This window comes from Trichogramma pretiosum, unplaced genomic scaffold (genome assembly GCF_000599845.2).
Source record: "Trichogramma pretiosum strain Unisexual culture from Peru unplaced genomic scaffold, Tpre_2.0 scaffold82, whole genome shotgun sequence".
NCBI classification, from domain to species: domain Eukaryota; kingdom Metazoa; phylum Arthropoda; class Insecta; order Hymenoptera; family Trichogrammatidae; genus Trichogramma; species Trichogramma pretiosum.
Genome location: NW_019640889.1, coordinates 389,820 through 407,672, shown reverse-complemented (window position 1 = coordinate 407,672; position 17,853 = coordinate 389,820). Strand labels below are relative to the sequence as shown.

Here is a 17,853-nt window from a genome sequence, read left to right as displayed (position 1 = left end):
TGAAAAAATTCAAGATTATTTTCACCACAACCAGTTAATGGGTACTCAATTGAAAAATGAAGCATAAAGGTATGTATAAATAAAAAGTCTAACGTTCTCTAAGAAAAAATTACATTTTATTCAGTTCAGAATTTAGCAAGTACAAAAATAAGTAACCCTAATGTGCACCACAAGTTCAAAGCTTTGCCTTGCAACTTGTTGCTTACTATAAGTTAGATGTTATCGTAGGAAAATATGACTTTTATAAGAAAGTATACAAAATATGAAAAATGAAACAATAATTTTGTAATATAGTCATTACAAATTTCAATAATCCTTAAAAACATAATTCTATGTTATTAGTTCTAGAAAAAGTATTGTTTCTGAAGACTTCCATAATACTTTAGTTTCATCACAATAATATAAATGAAAATAATCCTTATAATTAACAAAAAAGAAAAAAAGAAAAGAAAATTAAATTACGTCTACTCTGTTAACAATAATTGTTTCAATCTATTATTCATAAAATAAGGTCTGGCTTCAGTGCCGTCATTTCGTTCAAAATCTTCTAGTACAGCAAGGAAAATAGTGTTAATAGCTGTTCTAAGTACCATAAAGAATGACAATGATATCAATATATTACATACTACGATTACTGTTCCAACAATCCAAAATTTATCGTTATATCCATATGATGCAAACACAATCAATAATGAAATAATACAATTCAATAAGGTTCCAATGAACAAGATTGCATCCGTAATCTAGAGAACACAGAAGTAAAATTAAAAATTAATTAAAAAATTTTTTAATTAAAAAGTTCAGAATTTATAGCGAAAAGTGAAAATATTACCTTATAAATGACAATGCATTTTACAATGTTTCTCATCAGAAGATAAAATGCATCCTTAGCTGATCTTATGAAGTCAGTACCATGAGTGATGCTCATAATGTAAGCATTAGTGTTGATCAAATTCATGACTTTTTCCAAAATTTTGAATAAAGTTCTGAAACAGGAAAACCCGCATCCACATCCCCATCCACAACAGCACAGCCAAGCAATAGGACTACAGCGTCCTTTGAATATTTTACGTAAAGTTTCAATCATCATATTAATAACTTGACAAAGTGCGACAATCAATGATCCAAGAGCAATAGTTCCAAGATGATACCTGCAAAAAATGGCAACAAAAAATCAAAATATACCACTTGGTATTTAATTAAAAAAGAAAATAATAAAAAATTTACTTGGATGTTATTTTCATAGATTTAATAATAGTGTTTTTGGGTACATCACTTTTGTTTCTAGCCCAATACCAAGTCACAAAACCCCCAGAAAGAACCATCTGCGTAAATCCTGTTACGAAGCTGGTATACCATAAGAATCCAAATAAATTAATGAAACGGAACAATTTGGTGTGAGGTGGAGATGTCCCATGGAGACCAGAAGTTACCATGCTCAAGTAAAAGTCAACAGATGTACAAAAAGCAAATGTTGATATGTAAAGAATGTAAGGCAGAATTGGAAATAGAAGGGTCGATGGAAAAAATAATACAGCCCTGAAAAAAAATTCTTATTAGTTCTTGATCCTTGGTTTAATAATAAAAATGGTAAGTTGATTTGCTTACTTGCTCGAGTACTTGATAACTTCACAGGCAATCACAATTTTTTTACGCAGGACTAAGAAAATTACTAATATGATTAGGAAAATAATGAAACTGAATATAGCGAGTAGAAGTTCCCAACTTGTCTCATGTAATATATATGAGTAGGTGCAAAAACTAAATACTGCAACTACTGCAAGAAAAATGAGGCCAATAACAGAATAAACTACAAATTTAGCATGGTATCGCAGTAGAATGATGTATGCTAAAGCCAATAAAATTCCTAGCACATTGAGTCCAAATATGGCACCACTGAAACAATAAGTATTGGATATATAACTATAATATTAAAATAAATATTAAAATACTAATTATTAATAAATTACCCTGCTTCATTTACTGTTCGTATGATGTCCGCAGGAGTTTCGGTTATTGGGTTCGATGACAAAGAACGAACTGTTCTTATATATATATGACTTCTGCCTCTGACATGAATACTACCTACAATATTACCAAGTTTTGAGTACTTTTGCTATCAATAAGAAATCTTAATATTTATCACTTTTAATTATTAATAAAAGAATATTTAACAATAATGTATCAACTGACCAAAATTATCACTTGAACCAGTATTATAGTTCTCCTTATTTTCTACATGAGATGTAGATCCAAAGTTTGTAGATAAAATTTTGTTTGAATTAGTAGATGGATGTCCTAAACTACCAGCAGAGTAGGCTGCAAAAAGTTTATTGTAGTAAATCACAGTGAAGAGTAAAATTAAAAAATTAATGATTACTTACCATAAATCGCAATAGCTAGTCCAACAGTAAAATAAATCCCGAGAGTCACAAGAAACGGAAAATCAGTCCGAGTACGCTGCCTCTCTAAAGGCAGCTTCATCGAAGGATCATATTCGTATTTTTTGCCTGCAATTGAAACGCAATCGAGTATAAAATCTGCGAATGATCAAGTTCACATTGAAAACTTACCGATTAATTCGACTTGATCACCTGTGGGGTCCATCATCATATTGTATAACGGCTCGTGGATTTTCTTTGTCAGCAAAAAATCCCTCAGTCGCACGAAAAACAATCGAAATTCTTCAGAGCGTAGGTGTTTCTTCAACCGACTTTTTTACTGTATATTGTTTAAAACAACTATCGCGAACGATTAATAACGAAATGAAATTTGCTTTACACTCAAATTTAGAAACGAAAAACGCAAAATCGTAAGAAAAGCCTCGCCGCTCGATGTGAATCCTTCCAGTGGTAATCCCCAAATAAAAGCCGCGGTACAAGTATCCGTGATGAGTGCCGGTGTGCTTGTGTTCCGTCCGTCCACCGATCGCTACTACACACACGACGTGTTCGTGCAAAGCGACTTTTGCCGCGCGCGATTTGCCGAATGCCTGCGTATAGTGCACGAGCGTTAAGAGAAAACAAAGGCTGCTACTGCTGCGGCCTGCCGCCGCTACATACACATATGTATAACGCACATATAGCAGGGCAAAAGACGCGCTTGGTATCGGCATACAGCTATTCTAAGAAATGAGTTTTACAGCTTCACGCACGTTACAATTTTTACCGCGGTTTCTCTGCACCCGTAGGACTAACGCACGCTGTTCGTTGCCGTTCATTCGTTTGCATGCCAATTTTTATGTATGATTTTTACGTAAAAAAATTACCAAGCTAATGAAAAAAGTCAGATAGGATTAACTCATAGTTTGTAATCATTAAAATCGATTAAAAGAGTCGGGTACAACAGGTCAAAAAGTATTAATGAGACTCAAGTTCTCTACTGTTGCTATGAATTAGGTATGGAACGTTTTTTTATTTTATGTCGAGTTGGACGACGTCGACCCTACCGGAAAAGGTCATAAAGATACTCATATTTATGTTATGTCAAAACTATTTAAAGAACTTTGAAGTTTTTTTATTATTTCTTCAGTATGTATGCATTTTTTGTCTAAAACATCTGTGTGGTTTTGAAAACTATAAAAGTATTTTATCTTAGTGACGGTCTACGTATCTTACACGAACAAAGAAATGCGGCATTAATTTAGCGAACGAATATTATAACATAACGCACGAAGATAGCAAGGGTAAGCAAATTAATTAATATACGTATAAGTTTTACGGATAATTATTCATACCAAAGCAAACCTTTGACCAATTCACCCCGCCCATGTACTAAATTAATCAGTCGTCGTTCGATTGAAAAATACAACTTCGTCATGGAATTATAGCAAGTAATAACAAAATTAAATCAATAAGTTATATAATTTTCTTAATAGTTGATGCGTTTACATATAACATAGTCAAATACAACAAATCATATCAATCGGTAGGCATTGTCCATATTTAACAGAATAAAAAATGGTACCTAAATTACCGCTAGAAGGCGTTGTCCGAATTCTTAAAAATTATAAGAGAATAAGTGAAGTTTTTAACATAAAGTGAAAGCCAATTTTTTACAGGGACTAAAGATATTCTTGTTGTAGTTTTTTACTTTACTTATTACAGTTTTTATCAAAACTTACATTTAAATATATAAGATTTTCGTATTTATGCAGTTCAACGCATTAGAATTTGGCACTTGATTCATATAATATCTCGCTTATTAGTTTACGTTCCCTTGTCGACAACTTCCTGCAGTAAGTAAGGATTATTATTATTTTTATTACTAATGATCATTTATTACAGTTTTTATCAAAACTGTGATAAATGATCGTTAGTAATACAAATAATAATAATCCTTACTTACTACAGGAAGTTGTCGACAAGGGAACGTAAACTAATACACGAGATATTATATGAATCAAGTGCCAAATTCTAATGCGATGAACTGCATAAATACGAAAATCATATATTTAAATTTAGAATCAAAGAAAACTCAGAAGACGCTGACATCAACACTATCGCTGGATAAATTTAAATTTTGTTGAAGTTTTATATTTTGAAATTATAAAATTAGGGATGATAAATATTTTTGTCTCATAATTTGAAAAAATCCTAATTCTATGACAACTAAATAATTCGAATTATCGCATCATTCCCCAAGAACAGCAAATAAACGGTTAGAAAAAAACAGTATAAAAATGTAGTCAGCGAAGTACTCTGCAGTGTTCTTTGTTAACTTTAAATTTAATCATTCCGGTTTTAGCAATAAATATTTTAGATTATATTTCATGCAAGCAAAAGTAAAGTAGTTATAAAAAATAATTCAAAAAATGAACTAAGGAATCTAATTAAATCTTCATTTATTTAAGGATAAGAATTTTAAAGCATTGGCCCAAAATCAATTACTTCAATACAACAATACAAACATTTTTTGTGGTCTTTTAAAAAGTTTTTAGCAATTAGAAAAACAATTTAGTTTTCAGTTGCCAGGTGCATTGATCTAAATTCATATTTTCGGGTTCAAGACTAAACACATGTACAATAAAGAAACTTTTAATGTGTTTGTTTTTATGTTTTATTAAATATAAAAAATATGAACATTTAATTGTATATACTTTTAATGTTTACAGGTACAAAGACTAAACTATAATAATTAATAAAAAAAGAAAATCAAAATTGTTTGAGATAAATTAATGGAGTATTACAAAAATATCGTCATTATGATGTTATAAATCTATTTTACAATTATCAGTAGCTAGTTCAACTAAGCGTCATGTCAAAAATAAATATAAATATTGTATCATAAAATTCATTATTTAACTATAATTGTAATCGATAATTCTTCAATACTATTACATTCATAATTTATACAATAAACAATATAAACAATTGAATATGTAATTAAATTGACGTCATAAGTTAAATCTATGCGATGGTCAAGTACTGTCCTTGTAATTTAAAGTCTAATTTCCTCCTCGTTGGCGAGGAGCAATTTCTTCAGCTTCTTGCTCATATAGTAGGGTTTGGTCTCGGAGTCGTCGTGTCTCTCGTAATCCTCGAGCACGCACAGGAAGATGGTGTCACAAGCGACTTGGAGCACCATGAAAATAGGAATGACGAAGAACAGGGTTACTACGAGGACCAAGAGAATGGCAATTGCTATTATGGAACCTTCTTCATTATCTTTATGTACGAGAGCGTAAGTGACTCCTGAAGTGATAGCGAAAACGAGCAAGACACCGAGCGCCAAGACGGCATCGATGACCTATAAAATGAAAGATATCGTATTTTAATATAAGAAATAAAAGGTGAAACGGTAAAATAGCATCGATCGACGCAAAACGTCTACTGCAAATGTGTCTTACATTGTTGAGAACCAGAGTGCTGACGAGGTTGCGCATGATGAGGTTGAAGGCGTTCTTGGCCGAGGTGAAGAAGTTGGTACCATGGATGGCACTCATCACGTAGGCATTGCGGCCCATAAATTTGACAAACTGCTCGATGTTTTCCCAGAGAAAGCCGCACCAGCAAGACATGAGACGGCCAAAACCATTGCCACTGTTGCCCGAATCCGATCTCGCTGCCTGGAACAAGCTCTTGATCAGCTGGCAAATGGCAATGACCAAAGAGCCGAACGCGACGGTGCCCATGTGGAAGCTGCCGAGAGAGAAATAATTTTTTCAGTGTGTTATGCTCTCATTTAGAACTGTAAAATTATGTAAAACACTATAAAATATTCACTTACACAACAACAGTTTTGCAGGATTTCAAGAGGGTAAAACGGGGAACGTTCTCCTTGCGATGAGTCCAGTACCAGGTACCGAAAGCGCCAGCCAAAGCCATTTGAGTGAGACCATTGGTGAAGCTGCAGCTCCACAAAAGACCGAAGAAATTAAATAAGTGAACAGCATAGATCCAAAACGGTGTGCCATCTTCATATTTGGCGGTAGCAATGCTCTGCGCGTTCAAGAGAACCACGAGGAAGAATACCAAAGATGCAAGGTAAAATACAGCTGGAATGAGTAAAATGAAGAAGGACGATGCGAAACTCAAGTGAGCCCTGCGACGGAGGAAAGTTAGCCGTTAGGTCGATTGTATTTAATGGGTATATAAGAAAATTTGTCAATTGTCGATATAGCACAAACGTACTTGCTGGCTTCGCGAATAACTTCGCAAGCGACCTTGATCTTTTTACGGAAGTAGATGACGCAGACGACGAAAACGATCAAAAATATCACCATAAGGCCGGTCTTTACGTATATTTCGCCACCAACTGGCGTATTGTTCTGCGAGAGTCCTGCGATACTAAAGATGACTCCAGCCGTAAGAATGACGATCGTGAACACGATGGCTGACCAGACGATGAATTTGGCGAACCATCTGAGAGCGACGATGTAGCAGACAGCCAAGGCAATTCCCATGAATATCATGCTGATTATGACTCCTCTATGGGATAAAAATTAAACATATCAAGTGACACGGTGTTCGTGACTGCAGTGACGATTTGTCATTCCAAACTTACTGATGTTTTGAAAGCGCACGGAAGTCAACCATTGAGTTGTCATCCGACATTGATCTTATCCCGTATCCTTGAGTGATCACTGCAAATGAATTTCCATTAATGAGGCTGCTTTTTCCTTCGTGAAAAATAATTTCTAGTTCATAAATAAGAGATTTTCTTACTGATTCCTCCAATGATGAGCCACGAAAATAGGAATACCACGAAGCCGATCAAGAAACCCTGGTCGGTTTTGGTTCTGTTTGTTTTCATCGGGCCTTCCCATAGTGGATCGTACTCGATTTTCGTTCCTACAACAAATGAATAAAATAAATTGATTTCCCATTATTAAAAATGTAACAAAGTAAAAACTAAGAGAGAAAAACTCGATCGGTCTCGTCGTAACAACGTTCGCATACAGAGATGTTGCACTGAAATCGAATAGCGCGTACGCCGGCAGAGAGAATAAAACAATCGTTTTTGACGGCTGGATCAAAGTCACGTTCGGGCTCGCGCGTCCGCAGATCGACTCTCTTGACAAAAATGACGCGGTCGCAATACATCACATCACATCCGGAAATTCCCACCACTAGTCGGCCCTGCACTTCGTTCTCATAGAACGATATGTGCGTGTGTATGTGTTCTGTATATATATGGCCGATTCTCTGTGAAATCGATTGGTCAAAAAAATTTTTTTTCTGCAAATATGAAAAACTTGTTGTATTTGATGTCAGATTTGTCCCAAAAAAATTTTAGAAAAATTGGGGCCTTCTATGACACTTTTTCAGAGGCCCAAAGTTGGCCATTTTAGGGTTTTTTTGAAATTCATGAAAAATCACAAATATTAAAATAATTTCTGGATTAAAGTAGAATGATTCAAAAGTAAAAGTGCCCAGCAACTTTTTTGTTGGAAATTGTCCAAATTTTCAGAAAAAAAATATGCCAAAGTGATTAGAGCCACCTAAATACATAATAGTGGGAAAACATAAAAAAAAAAACATAAAACAAGAAATCTACTCGAGTTCGAACCGGACTTTCATTTCCTAAACTATGTAAAAAGCTTCCCAAAGATATCAACTAATGCCTGATAAAGTTTTGTATTGGGTCTTAAAGTTTAACGCAATGTAGACAACAATGTATGGCATGTATGGTAATGTATTACATAGTTAAGGAAACGAAAGTCCGGTTCGAACTCGATAAGATTTCATCATTTATGTTCCTTTGGAAGTTTTTTTGCTTCACACTTACCTAGATTGTTCCAATCACTTTGGCATATTTTTTTTCTAAAAATTTGGACAATTTTCAACAAAAAAGTTGCTGGGCACTTTTACTTTTGAATCATTCTACTTTAATCCAGGAATTATTTGAATATTTGTGATTTTTCATGAATTTCAAAAAACCCTAAAATGGCCAACTTTGGGCCTCTGAAAAAGTGTCATAGAAGGCCCCAATTTTTTTAAAATTTTTTTGGGACAAATCTGACATCAAATACAACAAGTTTTTCATATTTGCAGAAAAAAAATTTTTTTGACCAATCGATTTCACAGAGAATCGGCCATATACATAAAAAAAAGCAGCGCGTGTCAACGAAGACTCGCCTCTTTCTTTGCCGGAATACTGCGGACAATATATCGATTCATGAGGGTATAATTGATATAATCGAAAAATGTCGAAATCAACTTTTTCATCAACGCTGATAGTACGGCCACTGAATGGTTTTCGCGGCTGATCGAGGCTATTTTGTCAGCTTTACCAAATTATGCAAATGGCAAAATTACGCAAATTTTAAAATTACTCAAAAAATTCTAAAAAGAATTCCCGTGTATTCTTTTGAGCTCTTTCAAAAGCTTTTTATTATCGGTGATTTTTACCTAAAATTGATCATTTTCGAGATATAAATTCACGAATTTGTAAACAATTTTTTTCATTTTGCAAAATATTTTCAACGAAGAGTAGTAAACAATATGCATATCATTTGTGCATTTTGATCCATAAAATCGAACTCTATGGTAAACTTGAATCGTTATCGGGACAATTGTCGATTTTGTGAACCAAAATCGGCCGCGAAAATTCGTCCAGGGGCTGTAATTATCGACGGACAGAAAATTTTTTTTTTAGAAGTATATGTGGACAGGAGTTTTATAATCCATCGATCATGACACAAGGTACTCAATTATAAAAATTATAAAAGTATTATAAAAGATTCGTAATATCGTCATAGGTAGTAGGCAATCGCGTCGGTGTCGTTAGTTACGGCTAATAACTGCCGCCAAATACGGAGTTAAATGCGCATTTTTGCTCTCTTTTTCTCTATATTGTCAAGTACCATAAGTGTGCCAGCAGATAAAGCCCGAATTCTTCATGTCGTCTCACTGGGATCTTCGTCAGATTTGATAAGAGACTCCATGAAATAAGTTTTGCAAGAATGTGTGATGCGATATGCTTATTTTTTCCAATTTTTTTCCAAATTTAATACGATAAAGATTACGTTAAAACTAATTCTCAAAAGCTGTGCATTTACTTTGTACATTTCGAGTACAACCGTGCAAAGAATAGAATCGTTAACGAGCCAGAGCCAATTGATAAAAGCGGACTTTATCGTCAGATTATTATTTATATTCGTTGAAAATGTGAAGAGTTTTTACAATTTATCACGACTCGTCTGATTCACAGTTGTAATGGCCATTGGTTGGTTCGTGCTTTATTATCGACCGACTGACGCGAGCGCGCCTTATCGCTACTACGATAGGTTGTATTTTGAATAAATTCTTCGAAAAGCGAAAAATGCCGAGAATTTCGATGAAAAATTTTGCCATAGACGAAAGGTTACGAAGCCGGTAATCGGGCGAGTCTACTAAAAAAATATACGCAATCGTTATTTTTTGTTATTTAAATTTCTATTATGCTTCTCTACGGTTCGTCTTCCCGAGGAGCATCTCATTGTCATCTGATTTTTCAACGAAATGCAAGCAAGTCAAAAGAGGACTCCTAAAGCCTCATTTGTATTACATTATCGCGACTAGAGCTATGTATACATCCATGACGAATAACAATGAATCAACGATAGTCGCGTCGCGTCCCCCTTGCCGCTCGACATGGTCAAGTATATACTTAATATCGGCCTATATATAGCGTCATCGTAAGTAATATCATCTTCTCGTGTACTCCGCGACGACCACCCCCTCGCCACGAAAGACCTTCGCCGCTTAATACGAGTGTTCTATCCGATCTGCAAAGAAGAGACGCGCAAAAGTCGCATAGCCGCGCGCCGGACCCCCTCGTCCAAATTTGGCCGGCGAGAAGTGGATGAGCATGGTATTATACAGAAGAGGAGAGCCATAGAAAGCGCGATCGCAGAATAGTATATGACGCTTCTGGCACATTCTTTCGATACACACTATACATCGCCGTGTTGATACAACAAGCCGGTAAAAGCCGCGGCTTCTCTCTTTCTCTCTGCCTGCGTACGCGAAGCATCGCTGCACTTGCACTACTTCATACAATGCATGCGTCCGAGATCGCGTACCGATTTTGCGCTCGCTTTCACATGCGCGCGCGTGAATTTTTTCTTTTTCGACTCACCGTAGTCCTTGTTCTTGAAGCTGTCCATTGTGGCAGCCGGTCCGCACACTCCCAAACGTACAAAAAAAAACCTAGAAAACTCAAAATCCAACTGCGAGTTCACTGGCGAAGACGATCCGTGCTAAAGGAAGGCCCGCAACGTACTGATGCGATCGCACGACTGTCCGACTCTCTCTCTCTCTCTCTCTCTCTCTTGACTCTCTGCTCCGCGGCGCTGCTCTGCGTTCAGCCCGATGAGAAGGCGGCTGGCTGGAGTAGTAGTGTGTCGTGAGCCCACGGTCTATATAGGTATTGTACGATCTCGAAATAGAACAGCCCGGCATACGCACACATCTGTTCAAGATCACCTATGTGTGAGCTTCGTAAAATAAACTTTGGGATCTCCACGCGCGTCCGCAGCTGTTCGCTATACACGATGTATATATGGGCGATTATCGAAGAAAAAAGCTCGCACGTGTGTGTGTTGACTCACACAGGTAAATGGAAGTTGAACTCGGTCGTCTGAGCTTGCGACCTTTAAGTATTTTGCATGCAAGTAACTTTTCCACGTGCTTACGAAATCATTCGGAGGATCATTCAAGTATGCTAATCAAAAAAGGAGCAGGATGTAAAATCAAAAAAAAAAAAATTGTTCGATTTCAAGCATCATGTTCAACTTCATGCGTTGCAACAACGACTTCTCGCTCCTTTCTCCTTTAAACATATGTACGAGTAAGTTGCATGCAGAATACATAAAAGCTGCAAGCTCCCACGGTCAAATTGAGCCACCAAGGGCCCGCGCGAGTCAAGAAGCAAAATTTGCCATTTTTCTTCAATAATCGCCCATATACACTCGTTTACTGTCGCGGCAGTTTAGCATTGGCGAGGAAGAAATATGCGAAGCGAGGGAGAGGTACCTATAAGAGTGTGTGTGTGCGAATCTAAGGGCGGGGAGAGTACACGTACTGTGCGTGTGCACGGCGCGGCCGCTCCTGCGCCTCCTGCCGCACATGCACTCTCTCTCTCTCTCTTCACGATCTATATGTGTAGTATGTCGAATGCGTACTCACGCGCTTCTATCGATTATTGTCCCTTTCTCGAATTAGGGTCAATCCCGTGAGTTTTCCCTTTCGCTCGTTCATCGAGAAGCGTATTGTATACAATACAAGGAAATGAAAGGGAGATCGCGTAAATTTGGATGACTGAAATCGAGGCTTTTGTATGTGTGTGTGTGTATGTATTTTTTTTTATCAAGTATACCTATCTGATGCGAAGTGGCGATGATTATAATGTAAAAAATGTGTTAGTAAACCAAGCGCATGAGAGAGAGAGAGAGAGCAAAAAACCCCGCCTCGTTCTTTTCCCACCGGTCCTCTCCAGCCGAACAATCTCATCGGGCTATAAGACTTGCCGGGTGCATCGCTTCGGGTGGGATTATTCGTTTGGGCTTTTACACGCGTCCACGTGTTGCAGCTTTGATTTGCGGAATTGCACGCGCGCGGAGAAATGAACTTATTATGCAGTGCGCCGATTTTACCCAATCGTTTTTTCCATGATCTCTCTTTTCTCTTGCAGAATTGTTCGTTCTTTTTTTCAGCTCGTCAGCTTTTTCATATTCGGGTGTGTTTGGATTTCCAAATTGTTCATTTTCTTCGAGGAAATCTCATTTAAAAATGTTAAAAATTGAAAATCTCAAAAGTAGAATTTTTACGTTTACTCTTGAACGTACACAGTTAAGAACGTCCAACGGTTCATCGATACTTCTTGCGGGTGCATTACATATGGGTAATAAATATACTTACGTTTAGATGCGAAGATGAATTGATCAAGGCAAAATCTTTCAAGCCTCGTAGTGAATGTAGCTTTTACTTATAAGAAATATCACGTGTTTAAGAGGGATAAGTGTTTTATGCCGGGAATAGAGGAACAATGGCGATCGTTGTGTCATATTTTTTCAGAAGCTACTATTAATTCCTGTATCCCATGAGTCACTCACAGCTACACTCAGTCGTCTGTACGATTTTGACACCATATCTTTTTTTTTTCTTTTTTAATTCGACAATGAAACGTTCATCGACGAGTCATTGAACTGTGCGAACTTTATACGCTCAATACGTAAATTATTTTAATTTTAATTCAATGTTGAGTTGACCATTCCATTACCTTGAAAATGATACTACGCGTGTATGATGTAAAGCGCTGACTATTCTACGCTCAAAATTAAAAACTAAATTTAGATGGTCGTAAAAAAAAAAAAAAATTCATAACCCGCGTACAACCTTGATTGCACGCTACTCAGAAATTCTCTTTTACAAGTTCGATAATTCTTCTTTTTTTCAGTTTTTTTCCGTACACCAACTAGCGCACGATACATAATACAACATGCAGGAAAGAAATGAAAAAAAAATTGGGCCTTGTTCAGTTTGTGATTGATAAAACTCAAAAAAAATCGACGATACAAAACAGCCCTTTTTCGTTCCACCAGGGTGACACATGTATAAGTAAAGACACACTTGAGACTTGGTAAGAGAAAAACAGAAATGACGTTTCGTTCCTCTTCATTCCGGCAAGTTTCTGCTGATTATTAGCTCGCGCAGTTTATCGGTCATGTGGTAGGGTCTGAGGCTGGCGGCGTTGCGCTCGTAGTCCTCGCACGCGCACAAGAATAGGGTGTTGGAGGCGACGTCGAGCTGCATGAACAGGATGTGGGACAGCAGGAAGATCAGCACGACGACGAAGACCAAGCCAAACGGGCTTTGAACTATACTCAGTTTCATCACTTGCGCCAATATCAGCCACATAAGCAAGCCCACAACCGTGCAGACCGCCAACGTGAAGATCAACACCAACACCGTGATCATCTTTTTTTTGGTTTTCGACAAACAACAGATTGAACATAGATCGCAAATGTGTGATACAATGATAATCAACGATCGACACGTACGTGTCTCAAAACCCTGATCTTGCTGCGATTCCTCCTGCCGAGATGGAAGGACTGCTTGGACGAGATGCAGAAGTTGTCTCCGTGCATGGCCGTGAAGATGTAGGTCTCGTCGCTGTACGGGTCGAACAACGCAACGAAGACAAATATGAAGTTCAAGAACATTGTGATGACGCGCAAGATGTAACTGAGCGGGTTCGGCACGTCTCTGCCCTCCAATAACCGAAAAATTCCCGTAAAAAATCGGAAAACTTTGCACAGGAGGACGATCGGGCCGCCGAGCGTTGCCGTGCCCAAGTGGTGTCTAGGACAAAAATGTATGTCTCGATCGCGATCCAGATCGGTATTTAATAAGGAAAAAAAGATGGGTGTCTCACAGAAAGACGATCAGGATGAATCTAATGGGCGTGAGATGCGGCACTCTGCGCTTGTCCATGGTCCAGTACCAGGTGCCGTAGGAGCCCGCGGCGACCATGCGAAAGAACGCGAAGAGGGCGACGACCATCCCTACACCGCAGGGACAGAGAGCGAAGAGATAGGCATATACTTCTTTCTCCTCTTTACCGAAGGATGCTGCACATTGACGGTATTTTAACCAGATTGAGAAAATCAGTGCACCCCAGCCGATCAAGCAGCCCGCCAGACCCCAGACTAAGACAGACAGCAGGAACATCGAAGGAAAGAACATCATGACCCTATCGATCGATTCATCGACGTACGATCATTACGTACAGGCGCGATTACGCAGAATTGAATTTATTTTTATGTTTGAACGCTTGCCTGCTGGATTCTCGCACGAGCTCGCAGCAAACCGGGATGAATTTGGCCTTGATCTTGAAGACAAAAAGGAGGAAAACGAAGCCGCCGATGGCCAGGATCAAGTACACCAGTTTCAAGATGCTTGGGTCGTTGCCGAAGTAGTAGGCGAGATAGGCGATGCCGGCGCACACCACGGAGAACAGCACGAAGATGCTCGAGTAGATGACGGCCCAGGCGGAGACTCGCATCAGCATCAGGCAGAAGATCGACAACACGCCGGTCAACACGAGGCCACCGGTGATCACCCATCTGCACGCGACGTACGATACTATAATGGCTCGATGCTTCGTTACTAGCGATCTTTTTTCATTATCGCGACTCGCGGGAAATTTATCATTTTTGAGTCGACTCGCATTACCTCTGATCGAAAATCGCTTTCGTCGCAGCGGCCCACTTGTTCATTGGCACAAATTCTTCCATGCCTTCGGATATTTTTTCCACACGATATGGGTCGGTCATCCAGAATCTCCACTGCCAACCTTAAAGCGCGTTCGGGCAGATATATAAAGAAGGAAAAATGTCACCATCAGCCTCTTTTTGTGACCATTACTTTACACCTTACTTTACCATAATAGGATAATACGGCGTAGCCGATGATTGCGACGATCAAAAAAATAAGAAACAGCTTGTCTGTCAAGCCACGATGCACACGCAGAGGACCTCTCCAGAATGGATCGTAGCCGAATTTCAGACCTGCAACGAAGAAATCGTCACGAATCGATCCAACAACTTTTTTTACTTTCTTTTCATTCGATGCAATCAAGGCCTACCGTAATCTGGCAGTTCTTCCACGGAATCCTCTCTGCTGTTCATTGCTCGCGGTTCGTGCGTGCGATCGTGTACGAGCTTCCCAATTCAACGAGCTGCTGTATATCTTGAATTGTCACGAGTCTCGTTTCATCGCATAAATCGTTTTGTTCTTTAAACACCCGAGGCACACGGCGCACTTAACCTGTGCCGTTTGTTGACTTTCGCAGCTGCGAGAGCTTTTGGTGAAAAAATAACCAAAAATCATAATCGACTCTTTAACCGATGCTATATTTTCTTTCAGTCGAATCAATGCCAATCAATAATAAATGAAAAAAAAATTCAACTTATTCGGATTTTTTTAAAACAATTCAAATCGATTAAAAAATTACGTTTTATTAACAATAACTTAATTACATTTATTTTTCTATTTACAGATATCTTACAAATATAACATTTTTCATTTTTTTTTCGGTTCTAAAAACCTATCCAAAACTCCATAAGATTTTTCGGGTTTCTTTTTGTTTTCTTTTTTGTCAATAAGAACCTTGGCATCACGCATCTCTTGAATAGCCGCTCTCTTAGCTTTCAATTTCAAAGCCTTTTTAGATTTGATCACTTTAGCGGTACCACCTTTACCCTTGGCTTTTGTTTTACGTGGTTTGAAATCTATCTGCCTAGGTTTAACGTACTGAAATATAAATTTAAAATTGTTAAATCATTGTTGACTATTGCAATATTTTCAAAATAATAGTAATTAATAAATTAAAACTAACCCCCAATTTCTTCTTTGAATCCAACTTATGTTGCAATGCCGCTACATCAATTTCAGCAATTGCGTTAGGATCCAAACAAATAAATTCAGGTTGAATTTTATCCAAAAGAGCCTTAACTTCAGCTTCTTTACGTTGCTTTTTATTTTGGAATGGATTAGTTTCTAGGGCATCATAATTGGCCTCTGCACTTCCTGGTACCAAAACTGAGGAAAATCCTTTTGTGTGAGTTAATCCTAAAGCATCTTCATAAGGACAAAACTTCAAATCTGACAAAGCCCAACTTGCTTTGTGTCTCATATAAGGCTTCAAATTAGTATGAGTATCCCTAAAATCACAAAAAAGTTACTAATCACACATATTCATTTTAAATTACATCAAGCTGTAATGAAAGAAAAGTATCCAAAAAACTTACTTGAAAATTTCAACAACATTTCCCATCCCTACAGCTAATAAACCACGTTGACTGTAAGACAAATGTTGGGCCGCTGATCTCAAAACTGCATTTTCTACAGGTCCAGACAATTGTCTAATATCCCATATTTTTAAAGTACGATCTGGAGCACTAGTGGCCATGTATGTTCCATGAGGATGTACAGCACAAGCACTTACAGCTTGTTTGTGAACCAACATTTTGGCTAATGGTTGATGCGAATTAGGTGACCACATGGATACTACCCCTTTTGAATCACCAACACACAAAAGAGCATTGTAAGGATTTTGAGTCATTACCTGATGAAAAACATTGACGGTAAAATTAATGTAAGGAGTTAACTTATGCTTTTACGTTTATTAATTCAATTAATTTTCTATATCAATAAAAATAATGGGAATAATTTCAGTGTGAAGTACAATTAATAATTAAAAAAAATGTATGAACTCACATTTATGCGTCCAAGTTTTGTATCCATACGAGTAATTTTTTCTCCTATAGAAACATCAAGCCAAGATAGCCCACCAACTGCTGAAGAAGCAGCCAGTAAAAAGTGGTAAGGCAAGAATTCTAATTTTGTAGGTTGATTCATTCTTTTTAAACAATGCAACTCAATTCCTTGATTATCATAGATATAAACCCATTCTTTTTGAGCTACAGCAAACATAGTTTCTATATGCAACCAACAAACGTCATGAACTGATTCCATCACATTCATTTCGCAGGCTAATTTTTTTGTAACCCAGTCAAAAGCTGCAACATGACCTTTTTTGCCACCGATTACTAAATGCCGTCCATTCCTTGTGTATCTATATGAGACAAAAGAGAAATAAACATTGTACAATTGCAGAGCAAATCTCTCATATTTCATAATAATAATATTTCCTACCTCATGGAATAAGGACCAAAGTCCAAATTTAAATTGAAACACTTGGCAGCACTAATAAGATCTACATTTTCAACTAATTCTCTTTGTTTGAATTGAGTTGTTGTTTCTCCAGCATCAGTTTCAAGACAACCATAATCTTCAGTTAAAAGAATTTCTCTACGTGCAGCTTCTTCTGCCATAGGTGCCAAGAGTTTTTCCTTATTATGTACCCTTAGACGGTGTACTTTATTTCTGATACCCTTTTTCAAGTTTATTCCTTCACCCATTTCGTATTTTTTTAATGTTTCTGGGTCAACAGGAATTTTGTCACGTTTTCTCCCTAAAATAAAAACATGTCATTGTTATGTATACTTTTTCATGTAAAAACTATAAAAATTAGAATCGAATAGACTTGAGCAAATTTTATGTAAGATATTAGTTAGTTAGTTAGTTTAGTATATTAAAAAATTGTATTTACCCATTTTGATAACTTTTATGTAGACACGTGCGACTTATAACCTTCGTCACGACGTCTGGTTCGTGATGGCTTCGGCGACTGCACATGAGAATTGAGAAGCCAGAAGCAGAACACCAGAAAAGACTGAACGGTAGCGCCACTGCAGTTGAAAACGTAAACTATTGAAATTTACTTCTGAATTTCCAAGGTTCCCTCTCTCTAACACAAATTGGCAGTACAAAACATAGCCGTACGGCGCGCGCCAATACATGC

General features: G+C 37.5%; 4 protein-coding genes across 4 annotated transcripts; all 4 read right to left on the bottom strand.

Moving 5' to 3' along the window:
- Window positions 1–94: 94 nt before the first annotated feature.
- LOC106650026 (choline transporter-like protein 2) lies at window positions 95–2,983 on the bottom strand. The gene is made up of 8 exons (XM_014367802.2): window positions 2,574–2,983; window positions 2,385–2,510; window positions 2,194–2,319; window positions 1,971–2,085; window positions 1,609–1,896; window positions 1,228–1,539; window positions 833–1,151; window positions 95–743 (listed from the first exon to the last, which is right to left on the bottom strand). The coding sequence occupies exons 1-8, from the start codon at window positions 2,611–2,613 to the stop codon at window positions 465–467; spliced, it is 1,605 nt and encodes a 534-aa protein (XP_014223288.1). The 5' UTR covers window positions 2,614–2,983; the 3' UTR covers window positions 95–464.
- A 2,057-nt stretch (window positions 2,984–5,040) lies between these two features.
- On the bottom strand, window positions 5,041–10,711 carry LOC106650076 (CTL-like protein 2). Its single transcript, XM_014367864.2, has 7 exons — window positions 10,564–10,711; window positions 7,167–7,292; window positions 7,006–7,084; window positions 6,633–6,929; window positions 6,229–6,543; window positions 5,849–6,140; window positions 5,041–5,748 (listed from the first exon to the last, which is right to left on the bottom strand). Exons 1-7 carry the CDS (start codon window positions 10,589–10,591, stop codon window positions 5,440–5,442), a joined length of 1,446 nt encoding a protein of 481 aa, XP_014223350.1. The 5' UTR covers window positions 10,592–10,711; the 3' UTR covers window positions 5,041–5,439.
- A 2,389-nt stretch (window positions 10,712–13,100) lies between these two features.
- On the bottom strand, window positions 13,101–15,115 carry LOC106649955 (choline transporter-like protein 2). Its single transcript, XM_014367686.1, has 7 exons — window positions 15,073–15,115; window positions 14,870–14,995; window positions 14,661–14,781; window positions 14,264–14,551; window positions 13,861–14,178; window positions 13,487–13,787; window positions 13,101–13,403 (listed from the first exon to the last, which is right to left on the bottom strand). The coding sequence occupies exons 1-7, from the start codon at window positions 15,113–15,115 to the stop codon at window positions 13,101–13,103; spliced, it is 1,500 nt and encodes a 499-aa protein (XP_014223172.1).
- Window positions 15,116–15,509: 394 nt separating this feature from the next.
- LOC106649954 (WD repeat-containing protein 46) lies at window positions 15,510–17,682 on the bottom strand. The gene is made up of 6 exons (XM_014367685.2): window positions 17,602–17,682; window positions 17,145–17,463; window positions 16,707–17,064; window positions 16,238–16,554; window positions 15,826–16,150; window positions 15,510–15,740 (listed from the first exon to the last, which is right to left on the bottom strand). The coding sequence occupies exons 1-6, from the start codon at window positions 17,603–17,605 to the stop codon at window positions 15,510–15,512; spliced, it is 1,554 nt and encodes a 517-aa protein (XP_014223171.1). The 5' UTR covers window positions 17,606–17,682.
- Window positions 17,683–17,853: the final 171 nt, after the last annotated feature.